At 35.5% G+C, this 20,844-nt stretch overlaps 1 protein-coding gene across 6 annotated transcripts in view; it reads right to left on the bottom strand.

Annotated features, from left to right (window-relative positions):
- The window catches only part of NEBL (nebulette), a 239,758-nt gene that overhangs the window by 91,192 nt on the left and 127,722 nt on the right, over nt 1-20,844 (bottom strand). For 3 of the 6 annotated variants that reach the window (XR_007378036.1, XM_048950457.1, XM_048950460.1), the window contains exon 1: nt 14,818-14,921. The exons of the other annotated variants lie outside the window; for them this stretch is intronic. Coding sequence is in view for 2 of the 3 variants with exons in the window: in XM_048950457.1 (XP_048806414.1) it covers nt 14,818-14,897 (80 nt within the window). In the remaining variant the exon portion in view is untranslated. Of the gene's footprint in view, nt 1-14,817; nt 14,922-20,844 lie in introns of those variants that run through there. 6 annotated transcript variants of the gene reach the window in all.

Here is a 20,844-nt window from a genome sequence, read left to right as displayed (position 1 = left end):
AACTGCATTTTAACGTCAGATCATTTAGAAATTCGTACAGTACAAATAGTTTCACATAATAATACCTAATCAAATCTGGTTAAACAGAAGCAGTGTAGCTATGCTATCATGACACTGCCTGAGCTAATAAACCCTTTTCCACACAGCTAATTATCCTGAGAAATGAATCATGCAGACCCAATCAGAAGTGGGAGTATTCACCATGATGCATTGTGCCATGCAAATGTAAACTTAGCTGTGATGAGTAACAATATACTGAAATAAACCAGTTTCAAACTTTTTCAGACGAGTTCTAAAACACACAAAGCCATAGCGTCATTTTTCTGACAATATTAATGTAAGTGCCTACCACTTTTGCATAATAGCCTGTAAGCTTCAAAAATGGTATTTCCTAAATGGGATACATAGCTTCCATTGTTCTTTTCTATTTTATCATTTTTTAAAATGAACATTAAATCCTTAACAATTTGGCATTTCCACTCTAAATTTAATTTTCACATTAATCAGAAGCTTGGAAAATCCTTCACAAGTTGATGCAGCAGGAGACAAAATGACTGCACTGCCATTATTTCATCTACTCTACCTGACCCAGTGGCAGATTTCCCCTTCTCTTGCCTACCATCATAAAATCCCTTTCACCGTATTCAAGTATCCAAACAGGTACAGTCATCCACCAAAGTTAATGGCAGAGCAGCAGACTCTGCTAGTCACTGTAAGCAGTGGAGAGCAGCACACACCCAAGTTATCTGCCCTGCAGAAGATGGATAGTAAATGAAATTAACAGTTGACTTGGTTACTGTGTGAGATTTCCATAAAACCTAAATCACATTCAGCAGAAGAGAGATTCAAAAGAGAAAACATGGCTTCTCTCTTTGTATTCTTCAAATGCAGAAAGGTTTAGATAATATTTATAAGATTTCCATACAAAAAAAAATTCACTTTAACCAAACATAAATCCTACAGAAGAAAATATTGAGATTGTTTTATGAGAAATGGGAAATTTTACCTTGTTGTGAATTACAGCTAAAATTATCACCAACTATAGGTAACAGATATGAAGGTGGAGGTAAATATTCTTAATTTTGCACCAACACATTCTAAACAGCTAAAGATGTTCTCTTTTTCCTTTCAGTGATTAATGTAATCTAATAAGTACATTATTACACTACATTACAAACCCTGAAAAGATATATTTCACTTCCAAATAGACTCATTCTCTTTCATGTATTTTCTTAGCTTTACAGACTGGTATTTAGAATTTAGAAAATTTAGCCTTTTCTACAAATTTAATTCAGTTATGATGATGATGATGATAGGTGATCCACCTATCACCTCATAAGTAATATATGCATTTGAAAATCTTTATTACTTTGCTGTTCTGGAAACTTTCAGGTTTCTATGATTCTCATGTAAGTTTAATCTTGCATTTAATTGCTTGTGACAGCTGATGATAAAATAAAAAGCTAAGTTCTACATTAACAGATATTTAAAATCTTACATTTTAAAATGCAAAGATTAAAAACAAAAAATTCTGGCACATGGTCAATGATGAAAAATTTATTCAAGTAACTTCGTTTTTTTATCAAGACAAATTATTTCAATCATAAATAATTGTTGGGAAAAGTAGAATAACAAAATCAATAGTAAAATAAATAAATAAATAAAATACTGTAACTGTGCAAAACACTGAATGCCCTCAATGTCCACAGAACCCTGACTCTCGTGTAGTTGTCCTTCACTTCGTGAACTGTGCTCAATGTAAGATTCAAACAAGGCAACAAGTTACACACACGTTGTATCCAGGACAGTTTAAATCTGGAGGGCTGTAATCAGCCTTCTGTCCTAGCATACTGCTCCACTTTAAGACAGAAGAGCTTTTATTATGAATTTAGCAGCATATTCAAAGACAAAGTGCATTCTGAAAATAGCCGTTATTTTGAAGAGACTGAATATGTAAGGATTGATATATAACTCATCCCTCAAAAAAGCTTCCATTTCAAAATAATTTGCTGGAATAAATATTACTTTGTAGCGTTTATAATAAACTGCAAAGGATTTTGAAAAAAAAAAAACTGTAAATAACTATGTACTGAAAAGAACCTTATAGCAAAGAACTTTGTACTGAGGGCTCTCTGGACCATCTAATCCTGTAATTGAGTTCCCAGTTGTGATGCAGGAGAGCAACTTACCAGTTCTTAAGCACTGACTACAGTGTTGAAGAAAACACACTAAAAATACGTACAATAGCTAGCAATAATAAGGCACAGGAATGTCAGATCCTTACATACTCTCTGTTTAACAATGATATACACAAGTTTCCATGACAACAATGATACGACGATAAAAACATCTTCTTCCATCATCCACTGAAAATAACATTTCAGCTTGTATCATCGATGAAGTGGCAAGCACCCAACTTAGAAATGTCGACATGCATTCAAAGAAATGCATATAGTATTCTTACAGGATTTTACTGAATAACTGAACCAGATTAAATTGATTCATTACCGGGCAAATTTTTTTAGCCTCCAAAGTTACATAAAACTTTACCTCTTGCTTTAGTCATTGCCTACAGTTTAGTAGCAAAACTTCAGATTAAAAATTTCTTTTCCTGGGGAAATCTCTTCTTCATATATCAAATACAAGCTGATCTATCATTTCACGAAGAAACAGTGCATACTGTAGCAGATATACACATCAAAAATTTTATGAGAATGCAGCCTTGTTCAGGCCCAAAGTATAAGCTGTATGCCTGAAAACTCAATACTCTTCCAGTTGTCACTGAATTCAGCACAATACATTATTTACCTCTCACTACTTTTCAAAAAAATCACAGCAGATCAGCACTATTGGTATAACCACAGAAAATTTGGAGCATTAATAACATTAGTTCCCACTGAATTCCACACAATTTAAAGTAAGAATCTGTTCTGCCCTATTTTAAAATTGCCCTCATTTTACTCCATAATTCACACAAATGTATATACACACATATATATATATTACTATTGTTTTTAGTTTATCAATTCTGTCATTTGCTTTCACACTAGAGCATCGCCTTTCTTCTAAATCTGTACCATTTTCTTCAATTGTCTCGCTGTTTCTTTCTTAACAAAACTGTGTTGTCATTCCTGGAATACAATTACCCTTGTAAACAATTCTACTGAAATTAGGGGAAGTCAACTTGCAGTTACCTGGATACTCACATTTCTAACTAAGCAGATGTGTCGTGAAAAGTGCTGCCATAACACTTACAAAAAGTAAGTTCTCAAATTTTACTGTGGGAAATAATAGCTTCCAAAAGCTAATATTACAAATCTAGTTCTGCAATGCTCTTCATGTAAACAGTACACGCAAATTACCATATTAAAAGCACACTGAATTACAGTTCATCACATCAAGGAAAGCTAATGCCTGCACCAAGTGAAATAGTGCAGCAAGTATCTTCCGAGAAGAGACAGGCAAAAGAAACACTATACCAAGTGTTTTGTACATCACAAATTATCCATAAATTCTGTCTTCAGGCAAGACCTCTTGTTGCCATTAATAACATTAAAAACAATAAATGCTTTATTCTCATACAGCTTCTTGTGGATAAGATTTTGAAGAATTTTTATAAATAGAGGACTAGAGCCTTTGATGAGGGCTACAGGCAGAGGGTAATGAGTCCTCTCCCTGTATACAGGCATTTGAGGGGGTATCCCAGGCTGCAGCCTGGGATAAATGAAAACAGCCGTGGTTCCAGTGGTTCCAGCTGGGTGACCTCATTGACGACCCATGGCACCAGGCAAATCCAGCACAGTCAGAGATTGGGATGTGCAGCAGGAATTATTCAGAGAACAAGCTGCTTCCTTAGAATACCTGGAATTTTTTAGAGAATTCAGACCTACTCTACAGAACTGCTCCTTGCTATACATCTGATGATACATGACCATGCTATAATTCTGCTTTACAAACTGGCAAACAAGGGGTCATGAAGTAAAGCAGCATCCCTACAGTACAAAAGGAAGCCTATGAGGAACCTAGGTTTCTCAGCTCCCAGGCCTACAATTCTAATGCTAGTATCATCAAGCTTCTCAGTACCATCTTACCCAGCTCTTTTTCAGCAGTTTTTGTGTTATTTCCAGCATAAACTAACTCTTAGCTTCTATTCTACCTACAGCATCGAAGACTGAAGTCTTTATCTAGAACATGCTGCTATCTGTTAAACAAATTTTAGAGTTAATATAATTATAAAAGTAATAAAAGAAAAGGTGGGAGAAGAACAGCTTTAACTTAGGATTTCATACTGAATTATAATTAGTGAGCAACTAGGTTAACATGCAGTATAGGGTTAGAATAACTGTGCAGGTACTTGTTATGCAAATTAATTTGAATGTCTCTGAGTTACTGGTAGCAGCCATTTGGCATGAAATGAGTAAAATAACCTCTCTGAAAGCTGGGCATATATTTCTTCCTTGTCTTCTGAAGCCTAAATTAAAGTTATATTAAGATGTTCTTATAGTGAAATAAAAAGAATAAGTGATACTAAAACGCGATAAGTCCTGTTGGGTACATTTCTATTTAAATTACATTTTTTGTAAATACTTATTCTTTTTTTTTTTCTTTTTCCTTTTATATACATATACAAACCATCACCAGAGAATTAATCTATGCTGGGTCCTAAGGCCTAGCTTTGAAGAGCTTTTAGTCATTTTATCTCTTCAATGATCTCATGGGAAGTCTGAGCCTGCCTTTCAGCAAAAAGCTCTCAAAAGCCCAAGGCTGCCTCTAGAAGTATTTTATTTGCCTTCAGGTCTGTGGTAAACGAATTTTGGCAGCTTTACACTACAGCCAAAGAAATTTCTCAATCTCATCAAAAAATGTAAGCAATAATGATAATCTGTAATACAAAACTGCAAATCCTGAGGGCAGGAAGTGCCTAATCTCGCATACATGTAAGCCATTCTGCAGCCAGAAGTTATCTGCATGTTTCATTGCCTTTTAATTTTTTTTAAATCACCTCTTTGCAAGATGAAGATGAAGCTCTAATATGTTCTCCATTGAAATTTGAAGTGTCAGACTCAGCTGCCTTAAGCTTATATTTAAATCCTAGATATTAACAGCCTGTACAGCCCAGTACTTGACAGATGCTACCCACAGGGTTGGTTTTTTGTTGTTGTTTTTATGCTTGTTTGTAGAAATTTTGACAGGTACAAAACAAACAGGTAAAAAAATGAGTATCAAAGTCATGTAAATCTCATATTTGCCATAATCTTATTGTCCTACCATCATTAAATGGACAAAGAGCCTTTGGAACAGAAGCCAGAACACTGCCACTCCATCCCTACTGCCTGATAACCACAACACTCGGACACAACTCTGCTCTCTCCTGAGGCCCTTCTCTGACCCATGAACCCTCTGTTCCTTTCTATACCATAGCACAACTTCAGCAATATTCCTGACAGGACCCCCATCAAAGCCAGGATTAGGGCACCCATCTGTGGGCTCAAACACCTTTGGGGCTGGAAGCAGGATCTATCACTTCCTAGATGACTGCCACCACAGCTGAACCAAGGAAAACAGTCCCAAGTCTTCCTTAGTCTAAAAGCCAGCCCTGTTTCTGAGCAAGCATGCTTGCCAGGCACACACTGCAGTTGCAGGGAGGCAGAGAGGTTCCCCATCACATAGAAAGGCTTTGGATGGGATGTGCAACAGGCAACAAAGAGCAGTTTGGAAGGAGAATTCTAAACAGTGACAGGATGCTGGAATAGCTCTCTAGGCTTCAATGCTCTCTTCTCAGACACCTGGATGCAAAGTTTCAAAGCCAGCATTCTGGACCATTCTCACTTTAGCACCAAAAGTTTTTGGGGATGTCACAATCTTCATCTTCTTAATTTGGGAAGTCAGATTATGCGACTTTAGTCTACAGTGTAACTGCAGAATCTTTCTAATACCAAAAATTTTCCATTACTAGACCAGCAAGACCAGCCTGAGTTTTTCAGAAAAGTACCTGGGTAACTTCATAATGACTTAGGGGCTCACACAGATATCATTTATCAGACGACCAGCAAATTAAGAGACCAAAATGTTAAAAATGCAAGTTAGATGGTCACACACACACCATAGACAAAATAAAATCAGCTAATTGCCAAGGGAAATACACATATACTTGTCATACACATATACTTGTTAGCTGCTTTCAAAAAGGACAATGCAAATCACCTTACATGAAACAGTTAACCATCTTAAAACAAAAACTAGGAAAGAGAGATTTTCCCAGGAAGAAACACTTTTTGAGTCTCAACTTTTAAGAAGCAGAAGGTCATTTCAAGGATAAAACTTCCAAAGATCAAATTAAATACATATATATCTTATATGCAATCATAATACAAAGGAAAAAAAAACAAGTCCGAGAAAATGACAAAGCATTTTTAAGTCTGCTTTCAGGTTTAATGACCATGAATGATATGGGCTCTGTCTCATCTTGAGTCAAACAAAATACTAAGATTTCCCTGCATAAACTTCAATTAGCTTTTTTTGGAAGGCTGTTTCTATCTGGATTTTAACTGCAGAACTGTCATCTTTGTTCCAGCTATGACTTAATAGATGTACAGATACAACTTATGCAAGCAGATAAGTGAATTTTGATCACATGTAGAAATCTAGATTAATATCTAATTTATCCAATTTAATCAAATTCAAGATTTGTTTCATTAAATTTTGTCTCTATTTCCTGCTCAAGTCTATCAGACTTTCCTGCTTTGCCTTAATTTGAAAAGCACAGAAATTCTATTGTAACTTGTTTCTGTAAATGGCTTCCAGACAATGCAATATGGATATTCCTCATAGGTTTTCTGCCCACAACAAATTATAATTCATTTTGCTGAAGACTAATGATGTATCTTAATTAACCACTTATCCCTTGTATTCTAGCCAGAAAAAGGACTGTTTAAAAATAAACAGGTTCTAAGATTTTAAAACAAAAAGTACATGGCTATCTCATGTAGACAGCCATCATATTCACATCAATATAGACCACGTGAAATTAAGACCTAAGAGTCTACTTCTGCCAAATTGGGATTACGTTTAAGATTAAACATATGACAAATAGACTGCCATACACAAATCTGATGCATGAAAACGGTAGAATCTGCAATTAGTAGGAAATATTAGAAGTGCTTATTATCTCACTTCTCCCAAACAATGTATAATAGTGTAATAGGCTAAGCATCTGAATCACTGCATTTGAAATAACAACAGCTTAGATGTTCTGTGTTTCAATATTTAGGTTTTAGTCAAAAGCATGAATATTTACTTGCAGAATGCAAAGACTGCATTAACATATACAGAAGAAAGTCAATAGACTTACTTAGTTTTAACATTACCTAACTTCTTTTATAGAGTATCCTTTCAACAACTAATTACAAAAAAAACTTTTTCTGAGAAAAATAAACCTAATTATTAACAGGTTAACTTCATGTAAGCTTTGAAACTATTCCTGCTCAGATCATGATGACCTGAAGAATACAAGAGTTCAGAAACTCTAATACAATAAAGCACTGAGACAAGAAACTGCTGAAATCACTACTAATGTAAATGCTATTTTTACAGCCCCATAAGATGGGATCTTTTCAGGCAAACTACAGAGATCCAGAGCTGATATGTTCTACTGATGTAATCAGTATATGTATTACAGATACAAAAAACAGGTTTCTTTGAATTGTGGAGAGCTCAAAAAAACGGACCAAAGTTATCTAAACTTTAAAAGAAATCAGGTATAAACAGAAGATGAGATCATAAAGTAAATCGAAGTTAAAAATCCAGGTTTCCTTCCTTTACAGAACTGCTACATGGTTTAGTCTACCGCATTCTGAATTGCACAATAATACCCTGCCAAAAGTCATAAATATGCTCATTGAAATGGAAAAAGTCTACTCATATTCTCTATCCATGGGAAAAAGTAGTTTGGAATGGAATACTGTTTCTCTATCACCTGTTATAAACTGAAATAAACATTATTTGTATCAATTCATTTCTAAATTGGAAGAGACCAAAAGATTTTCACATCTTTGCTCATTATGAAAGAGCATATATAGGTTTTCAGTCTAAGTATGTTTAATATGGTCTGTCATTATTTAAAATTTATGAAGGTGTAGAAATACATTCCTCTACATCACCTGTTTGAAGAATTCAATCAGGAGTCTGTAGATGCTAGCTTAAATTGGACAGTCCCATGTTCTGCCATACGGTGTGTCAGTTTCCCACCATCTCTTCTCAGGCCACCTACATGTCCTAATCTTTCATTCAAAAACTTTAAAAACAAGAAAGAGCTTTGTCTTTATAAATAACTAAGAAGCACTTGTTCAAAACATATCAGCATGAAGAATTTGTTCTGTATTTACTCTGGGCAGTCTGGTGGAATGAGAGTTCAGAATGATGGACGGTGTTTGGAATAAAGAGAAAAATGGAGGGAGAGTTGACATTAGTACAGCTCTTCTTTTGTTCACTGTGAATATTAATGATTTCTGCTCAGTCTTTCATCAAAAATTCATTCAGAATGCTATGTTACTGGAAAAAAATGCTCCTCTTGGAGAGACATAGTTGTGTCACTGACGAATCAGAAGCTGGCAACAGCTACAATAGATATTTTTAAAGTGTACATTTGCCTTTTGAATAACAATTTAATACAGTAAGATTAAATAACATGCCCTCCATACCCCAGCCTACGATTTTGAAAATGTTGTCTCTTTGCAACTATACTTCAAAAACTCAACTGGAAAAAATGTGGTTATAAAGACGGTTTAAGACAAGAATGATTGTGGATGGCAAACAAAAGATTGCATTTATTTAAAAAAAAAAAAAAAAAAAAAAGGAAAAGAAAAAAGAATAATACACAGATACAGAAACATAGAAAAGTAAGTATTTCATAACCAGGAACAGTCCACAGCTCTACTATACACCATGTATTCTTTTTTCTTTCATTTTCCACCTCTATTGCCACTGTTTTGAGACTGTGCATTGTACCATTTGAAATTTAACCTGAACTTAATTTTCAGTCACATTGTTATATTCCCTTCCATAAAACTTGTTTTAAGTCCCAATTTCATCCATAATGACAGATTTTTCTGTTAGGGTGAAATGTGAAATGGTTTGTTAGAGGCTGTATTTACACGAAGCAATGTCTTCTGCACATATGTTTCAATTGCTTTTAGTGTTCTATCCACCTTAGCTTTACATTTTTCCCAGAAACAAAAACATTTTTGTGGGATAGTGGTTAAAAAGATGTTAATTTTTCCTACAGACGGTTGCAGCCACATGATTTCCTCAGTACCAGTGTGGCTTCTCTTTCCCTTTTCCAAACTCCATTCACTAGTGGTGCTTGGCTACACAAAGCTACCACTATAATTTTGGATTTATGGAAGGAAAAAAACAGAAAAGCTGGCAGCATAAAGCTTGCCATCTGAGACCTAGAGCTGACCATATTTACAGAGGTCTTCGTACAAAAGCAATTCAGGATGTCAGAATGACTGCTATACTCATCCTGCCTCAGCCTTCTTATCCTGTCTCCAGTCACTGAATACCCTAATCACAGCTAAGTTCCTCCTGGCTAGATTGAAAGAACCTCTGGAATCATCAGCTTCCTGCTCTCATTCCCTATTTAATTTACTCTAAGCATAGCCCTCAGGCTATGTCATACTAGCCCACTCCCACTAAACATTACCACAGACTCCAAACTCCAGGTCAGAGGTAATTTTGGTGAGACCACCTACACAAGAAAATTTCTTGCATATCCCATGATATTGTGAAAACCACATCAGGTCTCACAGATCCCATTGGTAATATCACAAGCACACTGCACAAATGTAAGGCTTACATGGCACAGAGCTGAAATAGGTGAAGGGGAAGAAAGGTCAATTCCTGCAAAACTGCTAGGATGAAGACAGCCACAGTGAAAACTGCAAATTCATTTTCCCATGCCTCCCCCAAGCTAAACTCTCGTCTATTCCCACCTCATACCAATTTCTCTATCACTGCTATCTTTGCACGGACTCCACATGCCTAAGTCCCCTTCCATTTGAGCTGGAGCACACTCTCTGTGGGCAAATGAGTTTGATGAGCCCAATCTTTAAAAGTTACTTATATACCAAATATACTCCAGAGCAAAGCCAAGAAAGGTAGTTTAAAGAAAGACAAATTTCTTCCCACACACACAAAAAAAAAAAAAAAAAAAGAAGACTGATCATAGCTAGAGCAGGTTACATCATGAAAAACATGAAGCTCACTTTAGTTCATATTTTTCTACCTGTGAATACTTTCACAAGTAGTACCAGAAAGCTACTTCTGGCAGATAAGTTCCTAATGAGGGAAGGGGGATTGCCAGTTATGGGTAATCGTAATCGTAATGGGAGTTATGGGAATAGGTAACCAGTAGTAAAACTAGATTCAAGAAGAAAAATCAAAAACTGTTGCTAACTTTTGACGTGGCAAAGATACACAGTCACCATTACTGAAGAGCAGGACTGTTTTCAAGTATATGTTAATTTTCGAAGAGATCTTGCTTACCATTGTTTTGAACAACAGTTAAATAGTGATCAAAAATACCCAACAAATGCTATTACCTCACGATTAGTTTTCAAGAAAATTTAGTGCATATCTGTCATTAATTCTCACCAAGTTGCAGGCAAGATGACTACACTCAAACTGGTATATCAGAAAGTAACATGCTGTTTTGGCTGGCCATCATTATTTCCAACAAAAATACCATCTTGGCAAGTACTCATTCAAGGTCTTTTAGTAAATCGTTTGAAATCCTGGAGAAAAGAAATAAACCCTGTGATCACGGTGTATACTGAAAAACAGTGAGTGATACTGTGATTTAGAAGCATTTCACTTAAAAATTTCATTGTCACTCTGTACTCCTAAACAAACCACATCCCAGAAGGTACCTTTTCTTGTTAACAACATCTGCTTCCAATTTTAACTACAAAAATGAAAATTGTAGTTCTTGTCACACTTAGTGCTTCCTGGTACATCCTGTTACAGTGCAGAAATGCAGCATTAGGGCAGGAAGAAACAATAGTCATATTAGTCTATGTTAACCCAAGAACTTTTTCCTCTTCCTCCATCGCTCCCTCCCTCCTGTCAAGCATTCTCTAAATCTCTTAACTACTTTTTTTCTCACTGATCATTTAAAAAAAAAAAAAAAAAAAAAAAAAAAAAAAAGGCTGAAAACTATGAATAAAGAATGCTTCAATATCAATGGATCATCACAGTATCTCTGGATATGGTTAATTTTCCTTCTTTGACATCCCTGTTTTCACCCAAATAGGAGCTGCAGTACATTTGTACTAATATGGCGCACAACTGGTTACTCATCAGTAATACACTCAAAAGCTAGTCTACTCTTCTCCCTTCAAAACAGGAATGTTTCCAGCCTCCTCCAACAGAAAGAAATTTTAACCACATAAAATATTCACTACTGTACACTGATACAAGAACTCTGCATTGATTACTGTAATCTCTTTAAGTTACAGTACTCCTCTAGGCATCTTTTGAAGGGAAGAGAGTCATTAGTAATAACATTTGAAACCTTCCTAAAGAAATGCCACTGGATACCAAAATGAGACTGATAAATGACCACAAACAGACAAAATCAAATGAAAGGTCATTAAAGTCACAAAATACTTTAAAAGATATGTTCCATTTCATTCATAATTCAAGACTGGAAAAATATGTTTAATACTAATACTATTGGAAAGGCTACTAAAAACCCCATGATTCTATTCAAAGCTGCATTAAACTGGAGTTGTGAACAAAAACTTGTATCACTGACTTCAGACTTAACTGATTTTTTTTCACGAATCACAGAAATATAAAGGGCTGACAAGGGAAGTCAGTGCCTGCAGTCCCTGCCAAGTGAGAAATTAATTCTCAGGTCTCCATGCCACCCCTGCACCTCTTGACCAGCCTTAGCCTTTCCCACACGACATCCACAATTTAAGCCATGCAGTGGCTGGTTCCAGGTGCCCCCTGGCAGCAGCCCAGCATGCCTGCTGGCTGCCACGCAGCTCAAATCCAGGGCACAGCCATTCTGAGGCACAAGGCAACAAGGAATAAGATAACTTTGTATTCTGCACGTAACACTTTTTACAAAACACACAGGAAGTTCAAGAATGCTACCTTTCTGTTGAATTTGGTCAAAATAAACAGTTTGAACGACCGTTAAGAGTGACTATCAAATAAGACAAATGGACAACACAATCAGGCCATATTTCTAAAGCTTAGGCAAAAAAAAGAAATTATCCCAAAGTGAAGTGTAGGCATGGAACAGCCAAAGTTAAAGTTAAAAGAAACCAATCCTGAAAACATGAATTTTCAGACAGAAGACCACTGTGATGCAAATTTCTCTCCCTTTCTCAACCTTTCAGTCTATAAAAAATCATAATAATTCATACAGTAATTAATGCATCAAAAATAAATAGCATAAATATATTAATGTACTTTGCTGTAAAAACAAAAATTTCTAATGTTAAGGCTTTATTATTATTATTATTTCTAATGATTTAATAGACGTTGATCTGCCAGTAACAGGGCTGTAGCACTGCTAGACAGAACACTAAGGTGGATGAATTTATTCTGTCCATTTTGATTACTACTGTTTCTTTTGCTTGGAGTAAGAACAAGAGAAACTTAATTCTGTCAAAGTCCTCTCATTTTTCAGCAATCTTAATCTATTTCCATTAATTTTCCAGTATTTTCTTTGAAAAAAATGTTGTGTTTCATAAAGAGGAAATTGAACTCACTGTTCTAATTCTGCTTAGAGTTCTTCATTACAACTTTTTCCATCCCTAGATATTTCTACAACTGACAACAGAATACAGAATAAATTGATACTCTTATATACAAGTTCCCACATCAGCGCAGATCATATTCCCTTTAATTACAGTGATTTCCAAATATCCATGATTATATTAAAAATAATACAGCAACAGAATACAGCCCAAGCATCTTTAGAGTAACTTACAGTATGCTACTACTTTATCTTTGGAAGGTGGAAAATATTATTTTATCATACAAATTACACAAGATGTCTGCTTCTGTACCTTCAGCTTTTTTACAGGGGAGCTTTTTTGCTACAGTTTTACAACAGACTCCGTAAAGGTAAATATCTGCTATAGTGTAAAGTAATAAAGATTTCACAGTAAAGCAAAGAAGTCCACCCATATGAATTTTTTCAAAGGAGTAGTGAAGCTGCTTAACACTACAATCAAAATTGCATGCTATAGGAAATGATAAATGCAAATTATCTATATAACTTAGAGGAAAAACATGCAAATCTATAATTTATGTTTACCAGAAATTGTCCCTAATAGTTTGAATAAACCAGAGATTGCTCCATACAAAGAAGCAGACCTGGTTTGAGTCCCTTTAGAAATACAATGCACATTCTCCTTAAACAAGTAGGAGATCATACACAAGTCACAGAAAAGTTATGCAAGAAATAGATGGAGAGCCAACGAGCAGGGATATTAGAAACAATCCCTGATTGTGCAGAAAAGAAAAGCTCTACGCACACTCATGATTCTAGCTCACAATAAACAAATCATTTGTCTCTTAAGAGAAAATGCTTCACATTACAAACAAAAAGCAATCAGTGTCTCAATGTTTATACCAATTACATAAAAACTATTGTCTTAATGCTTTCTAAGGGAAAATCTGTATCACTACAGGCAAATAAATTGGTAACAGAGGGTCAACACAAGCATTTATTGCCATTGCGAGAGTTGTATACTCACTACAGTATCTTAACACACACTCAAACCACCTCCTCTCTGTTTCTGGAGGACATTTTAATTGTACAGATTCAATACTCATCCACTTATTCTGAACACTAATCTTTTGAAAATCACTCTACATTTGAAGAAAAGCTAATTTGCATGAAAGTGCCAAGAGGCATATACAAAGTGGCAATTCATATACCAAAACAAAATTATGAAGTCTGCACAAAATGAATTGCACCCATTATCTATATAAAAAACAGATTATAACAGGACAATTTTTCTCTGTATCAAAACACTCTGAAATTGCAGATTAACAACTTAAGAAGTTTAATGCAGTTCCTGTATTATCCCACACTCCTTGAACTGTTCAATTTAGCAATGCATTTTTATCCTGTAGCACATCTGGCACAAAAGTCCAAGAAGCAAACTTCTTTCTTAAATTTCTACTTTTATAACTGAAGGATATGAATTGTCTATTCCCGTCATCTTTTTCAATTTCACCGTTCATGAAAAGTGAAAAGACAGGGACATTTTTGCCTAAAATTTATCTTTTTCTTATAATTGTAATTTTAAAAAATCAGACAGAAAAATTGAAGTGTTTTCTGAAAACATAATAGAAAAATCCACATTAAAGACAAGCTGAATAAAGGTATGAATTAACACACGTAACATTATAAAACCAGTATCTGAAAAGTAACTTCTCAACAATGATAGAAGCTTCTTCTGTGAATCTGAGCAATCATTAAGTATTTGTGATTCTCTCTTTTTATGAACATAAATAACTAGGAATTGTATGGAAAATTTATTTTGTATCTCTGAAGCATTCTGAAATCCACAATGAATTTGCTACAGAGGACAATTTCCTCATAGGTGGCCTATCTCTACTCTTGCATGTCTAGGTGCAACTGCCTGAAGAACCCTACCCTCAAATACTGTACAGCCCTAAAACTCCTGAAGAAGGGTGTACTGTACTGATTACCCCTACTACAAAGCTTAGAAATCATAATGCCCTCTGAAGTTGAAGAACGGCCCAAAACCGAAAGCTTTCTCTTACTTTGGGGGTGATCTCAGCACACAGATCAGAACCGTAGCTCCATGCTGAGGATTCAACGTTGCAGGAGAAAGGCCACTCATTTCGAGTCACTGGAAAACTCTTCTGGGGTTCACCATTCCTGTGAAGCAGGATCTATATTTGGCTTGGTACAGAATAATGAAAAAGGCCCAGGTAATATTTAAGGAGAATTTGCTGTCCCTTTTTGAGTGGACACCTTTCTTTCATTCAGCATCAATTCTGCGCTCTGTGATGCAGCACAATTTTGTCACAGCTTGAACAAAAACTCACAATGCACCAGCACAGTTTCTCACAACATTAAAATCAGGGATGAACATTAGGAGTGGAGAAGCACTAAAGGCTGAAAACTTTTAATTATTTGTCTGAGCAACTCACATTACTCCCAGGCTCTTACAGACAGGGACTAGATTATCATCTTCAGCCTCATCCTTGCTGAAATTTTCTTCATGCACACAGCAAGTATAACAGCTTAAACTGAAATTTAAGCTGATTGAATTAGCTCTGCCAAAACTTTGGCCTGGTGGCTCTTAAATCACCGTCATTTGTATGAGAAGTACTTTTGCTACCCACCTTATTAGTTTCCTCACTCCTCCCATCTAGTACTAAACATATCGGTGAAGTTTCACAGTATAATTATACCAACTCAGAAATTTATCGTCACTTAAAAGAGCAATTCTGGCCTTTCACCTTGCCACATGACAAGTGCTAGCGTCCAGCATGGACAGATGGGAATATAGTCTGCACTGTCATGCTAGACACAGTTGTAGAATCTCTTTAAAGAGCAACACAGCAGTAGATCAGCTCCAAATGACTGTCAAATCACAGCCTGAAATACAATTTTCTTGCCAGACACCAGCCTCCTTTCTATGTACAAAAGACCCAGTGTTTCATTTTTATAAATTTTGTTTTTTTTCCATCCCTAACTCCAGGCAAGTGTAGGCAAACCCCTCCTGAATCTATCATTCTTTGCAGCAGAATGTAAATGATAAACAATATATTACAATCAACACACATCCACTGGAATTCCATCAATACTGGTTAATAAAAACAACTTTGCAGCAAAAGGCATAACTAAATTCCAGCTCACCTGCCTGTTCAGCAAGCAGAACAAGTATGTGAATACATTAAAAGTCAATTGCAAAGTAAAAAGCAAAGGTGATCTCAGGACAAAAATCCAGTTACCAATCAGCGGTGAGTCTGGGCATAACAGTCACTTTGAAGAGGAGTTTCTTAACTTCTGTTCCTTTCCAAATCCTACAGTTGCCCCAAGTCTGCTGGGTTCACTGAATACACCCTAAGAAACTGTAACTCTTGAACATCACAGACATTGCTCATCTCTGTAAAAGTCCTTCATCATGCATTACACCTTGCTTAACTCCTACATAATCACTAGAATTTCAAAGGAGGAAGTTAATTATTTACGTGCTGAAAGACCCAACAACAATCTATGTAGAAAAGGCCTTCCAGCATGTTATTCCTCCAGTTCTCTCGGGCCTTGCAGTCAGCAAAGATTATAAACAAATGAAAGCAAAACTTATGCACTGACAAGAAAAGCAAGTTGGACATTTTAAAGGCTAGATACTCTGGGGAAGTTAGGTATGTGGTAGAAGAGCAAGTCAAGGGAAGCTACTTCAGCAGAAGAAAGTCTCATTTTCTGTACCCTGCAACTCACAGTGTGCACACGTAGAAGGCACACCTAAAACATCTGAAAGACAACAGGAAAAAAAGATCATCGTAGAAATGGGGAAAATATCAGGATGTTGCATCTTTTCCCTTCAACAGATGAGAGCATGTCTTCCTCATACAGATGTACACCCTGCTTGCAGCTTGCTTGCCCTTTTCTCTCACAATGCATTTTGCGTTCCAAAGCCCTTGAGTTTGAGCCCCAAAGTCTGAGGATTATAAAGCAGTCAGGCAGAGAACAAGTAGAATCTACAATCTTTCTCTGCAGAAAAGATCTAAAAATTGCTCAAGTCCTTTCACATGTGTGGAAGAAAATGCGGGTCTCATACATAACTACTTTGATGCTGAGCTGAGCAAGACACAATAAGACTGCATTTAAGATGTCTGCTCCCTGTAGTATGTAAAGGTATCTGATCTCGGCCATGTCACCTCCAGATAAAATCTTATCTGCATTTAACTGTCTTCAGGACTGTTATCAGGTCCACGACTTCTGATATCTCTCCGTTATTAAAATGTCTGTACACAATACTAAAGCTACTTCCTTTTCACAGTTGAATGAGTAGTTGGCACTCAAACAGCTTGTTTTTCCAATCCCCAGGATAATTTATGTTGTCCTTCCTTGAATTCTGGGGAATAGGAAGGGGAATACAGTGATTCCAAATCTACCTCAGCACATGGACGCAACATTCCAGTATCAGTCCTGATTCTCTGCAGTCAATTAGTCAATGCAGTAAATACATTCTTCTGCCTCTGCCCAGCATTGGTCTTACTGAGGATCTCTTTAAGCAAGCAGCCACATGTGGTCTAGTTCCAAGTACCTTTATGAAGGGGAATGGACATGCCTTTCTGCTTCATTCCAAATACACTGCAGTTTTTTATACCTCCTACATGTAATTCAAAGAATATCTAAATTAGAGAAAGAAATTGAATCAATAAGATTTTACTGATTTCAAATACAAATTCAACATGTAAAATGCAAGGACAAATTGGAAAGGATCACATTAAAACCACATTCCATTGCACTGAAATAAGATTACATTGGCAGAAGTTATCTTGGTTATAGCTAAAAACTACATCTTATAATGATTATTTATTTTTAAAACTTCATTATTTTTACATCTGTTAGCCATTTATAATGGATTCTTTTGCCTTTCTACATGCTTCTTATTTTGACAGGAATTTATATTCAGTATCAGCTTCTTGCCATCTTTTACATGAATGTTTCAAATTTCATATTTTAAACATATATATTATATGAATGTTTTATCACTGTTACTGTATTATGAATTTAAGAGTGTCTAGAACTACCTCAGACCAGAGGTCCGTTTGGCCTCGTATCCTTTATTCAAGAACAGCTGCAAACATTAGTGAGCCTCAATAAGGACATGGGAAATATACGATACTTCCCCCGCTTACACTCCCCCTGACTCCAATAGTTTTCAGTCTGGTGTATTTCCTGAGCCTGGTGTGGTTTGCCCCATTCCACAATGGATATTTTTTCTAAATGCTTCCCCTGTCCTTGATCTAATATAAACTTCTTGCAATCATGGGATCATCTAGTAAAAATTCCATCATTTAATACTTTTCACAAAGAAACAATTCCTCTTACTTGTCTTGTGCTTCTGACTAGTTTTCTTTGTTCCTAGTTCTTGTACTTGAAGACAGGGAGCACAGCCATTCCTCGTCTATCTTCTTTACTTTGTAGAGATCGTTCTTTAACACCTTTATAAACTCTCAAGCTTTTCCTAAGACTGGATTCATTCATTCTTCTCGATGAACTTGGTCAACTTTGATGCCCTTCCTGATCTTTTTTATTTACGTATTTATTTTAACTTGAAGGCCAAAGTCAAAAACATTATTCAAACCATGGGTGAATATGGGATTTTGACAAAAGGTATAATGAAGTTTTTCCTTTTCTATTGTTCTCCTATTTATTTCTAATATTTTATTTGCTTTTTTTTACATGTATTAAGCAGTGAGTTGATGCCATTAGACGGCATAATAATCAGGTCCAAGGACATTATTTTATAAACTACATATATGTATTTATGTGCACTTTTAACCTCATTTTCAATTTCATTATTCAGATACTCTCTATTATAATGGTTGTTGTGGGTTTTTTTTTTATAATCTTCATATTCTGCACTTGACTGACAGTGAATAAGTTACAATTATCACAAACTTGTCTCAGTCACTACTTACTCCCTTGGTCTGCTTACACATAAGTATAAATATATCAGTCAGTTAAATTCTCAGTTAATTCTTTTGCTTTCACAGGGTATAGCCTGCTCACCCGTACTGACTAAGGGACTGGCTTGAGAAGCCAGTTAGATTTCGAAATCTGATAGACTTAGAAACTATCCTGAATTAGGTTAAAATGGGCTACTAAAATCTGCTTCCAAAGAGCTGTATAGGTTAGAAGTATCCAAAAGATTTTTAATGAATTTTAAAATATTTTTTGTATTAGCCAGAAAAAAATTAGAAACAAGCTACTCTGGAACTTTCTTAACTTTTCTTACTTTTGTAAAATGTAAGATCCTCTATGCCTCCAATCGAGGACTAGCTTACCTTGAATGACCTCATTTTCTTTTAAGAAGGAAACAGAGTAAAGTGTCAGAAGGAAGAACGCAGACAGTTACAACAGAAAAATTGATGAATTATGCTTTGTTCACACATCCTTTCTGCACGCCTTACATACAATCCACTCAACAGTTTACATGAGAGTTATTTTTGTGCGCAGATACTGACACGAAGGACTTTCATAGGCAAAAATGAATAGTGCTTTTTGAAAACATATCACAGATTTCTCACTACCCAGAAAACTCTCACATTATCAATGTCTTTAATCTTAAGGTGCATTTTCAAAGCGAAGCTAAAAGGAAATTTTCTGCAAAGGAAAATTAATCTGTTGTTTGCTCGACATACATGACCTGCTAGTGGACTCCACATTAAAAAAGCCTTCCTAGAAGAAAAGATGTGTTTTTGTAATTGTTTTTCAAGACACCAACTTGGCTATTAGTACTTTTATTAATAACATTAACTTATTAAAGCTCCTTTTTCACACTCTGTCAAGCAGGTCACCACAAAGCAGCAGAGAAGGGGATTAATATCATCATTATCTAATATTACCTTTTAGTAATAGAATTCCAGCAAAATTTAATGAACATAGACTGAGCCAGAAAATTGGGGTGGGAGGAGGGAGCATTTAAAAAGCTCTGATTTCCTCATGCTGACATAAGATTATTTCAAACCAACCTGCCAAAGCTACATATGTATGAGGCAGAAGTGTGGAATACATCTGTGCAGGAAAGCACAGTCAAAGCAGAAATGTTGGCAAAACCATATGCAAGAACAAGACTTTCAGGATACTAATAAGAAATATGGTTTTAAAAGATTAAGGAGTACTCACAAACCGTCATTTCAGTAAGCAATAACTCAGAACACCACTTTCAGAGTTATAAGGGAAACAAAAGACCAAGAAATGGGAAAGAAAAAAAAAAAAAAGAAAAAAAGAAAGAAAGAAAGAAAGAAAGAAAGAAAAAGGATTATTGCTGGTCACTCAGTAGCAGACTTCAAAAAGAAAAAAAGCTATCATTAAAAGAAAATCTAAACAAGTTTTTAAAATTAGTACTGATCAAATGAAAGCAAAATATTACTGAATATATGTAGGGACATCAAAGTTAACTGAACAGCTTTAAGTGCAGTTCAATTATTTCATCATCAAAAAAAAAAAAAGCATGCTTGAAAATGCATTTTAACAAACAGTAAAGCAGCACCTTATTCACCTGCACAGTTTTAAGTTTGCATTCAGAAAGCTATTATCTATAAGTGACTGTAAGTTGCCAAGGCCTTTTGGAAAAATGACTCTCACATAAATAAACTTTGTTTAGAGATTAAAAATATGTCTGTGTGTAGTGAAGTATCCTTAACTGCAACAGAATAAAGCGAACCACGCTTCCCATTGTCAGGCAAGATACAAACTTTAGTACATCGATCCAACAGTCCTTATGTTTCAAGGCAAGAAAATCTAAAAATGTTAAGAAGTTGCCATAGTAAATATTAGGAATAATGTGCTAGAATATAGCTACAGCACAAAGCAAAGGCAAACAGATTCAAACTACTACCACGTCACTGAAATATAATTTTAATATGACCCTAAAAAAAATTATTGCTAAAATGAACACAGCAGATGAAACAACTTAGGTCCCACTCAGCAATGCACTGCAATGTACAACAAGGTAAGTTGGAGCAAAAAGACTATCAGGATGTCCACTCATATTCTGGCTTGCACAAAAGCTAAAGGATTTCCTTTCACAATGATAATCT

This window comes from Lagopus muta, chromosome 7, assembly GCF_023343835.1.
Source record: "Lagopus muta isolate bLagMut1 chromosome 7, bLagMut1 primary, whole genome shotgun sequence".
Lineage (NCBI taxonomy): Eukaryota > Metazoa > Chordata > Aves > Galliformes > Phasianidae > Lagopus > Lagopus muta.
Note: the sequence above shows the minus strand (reverse complement) of the source record. Positions and strands in the feature narration are given on the sequence as shown.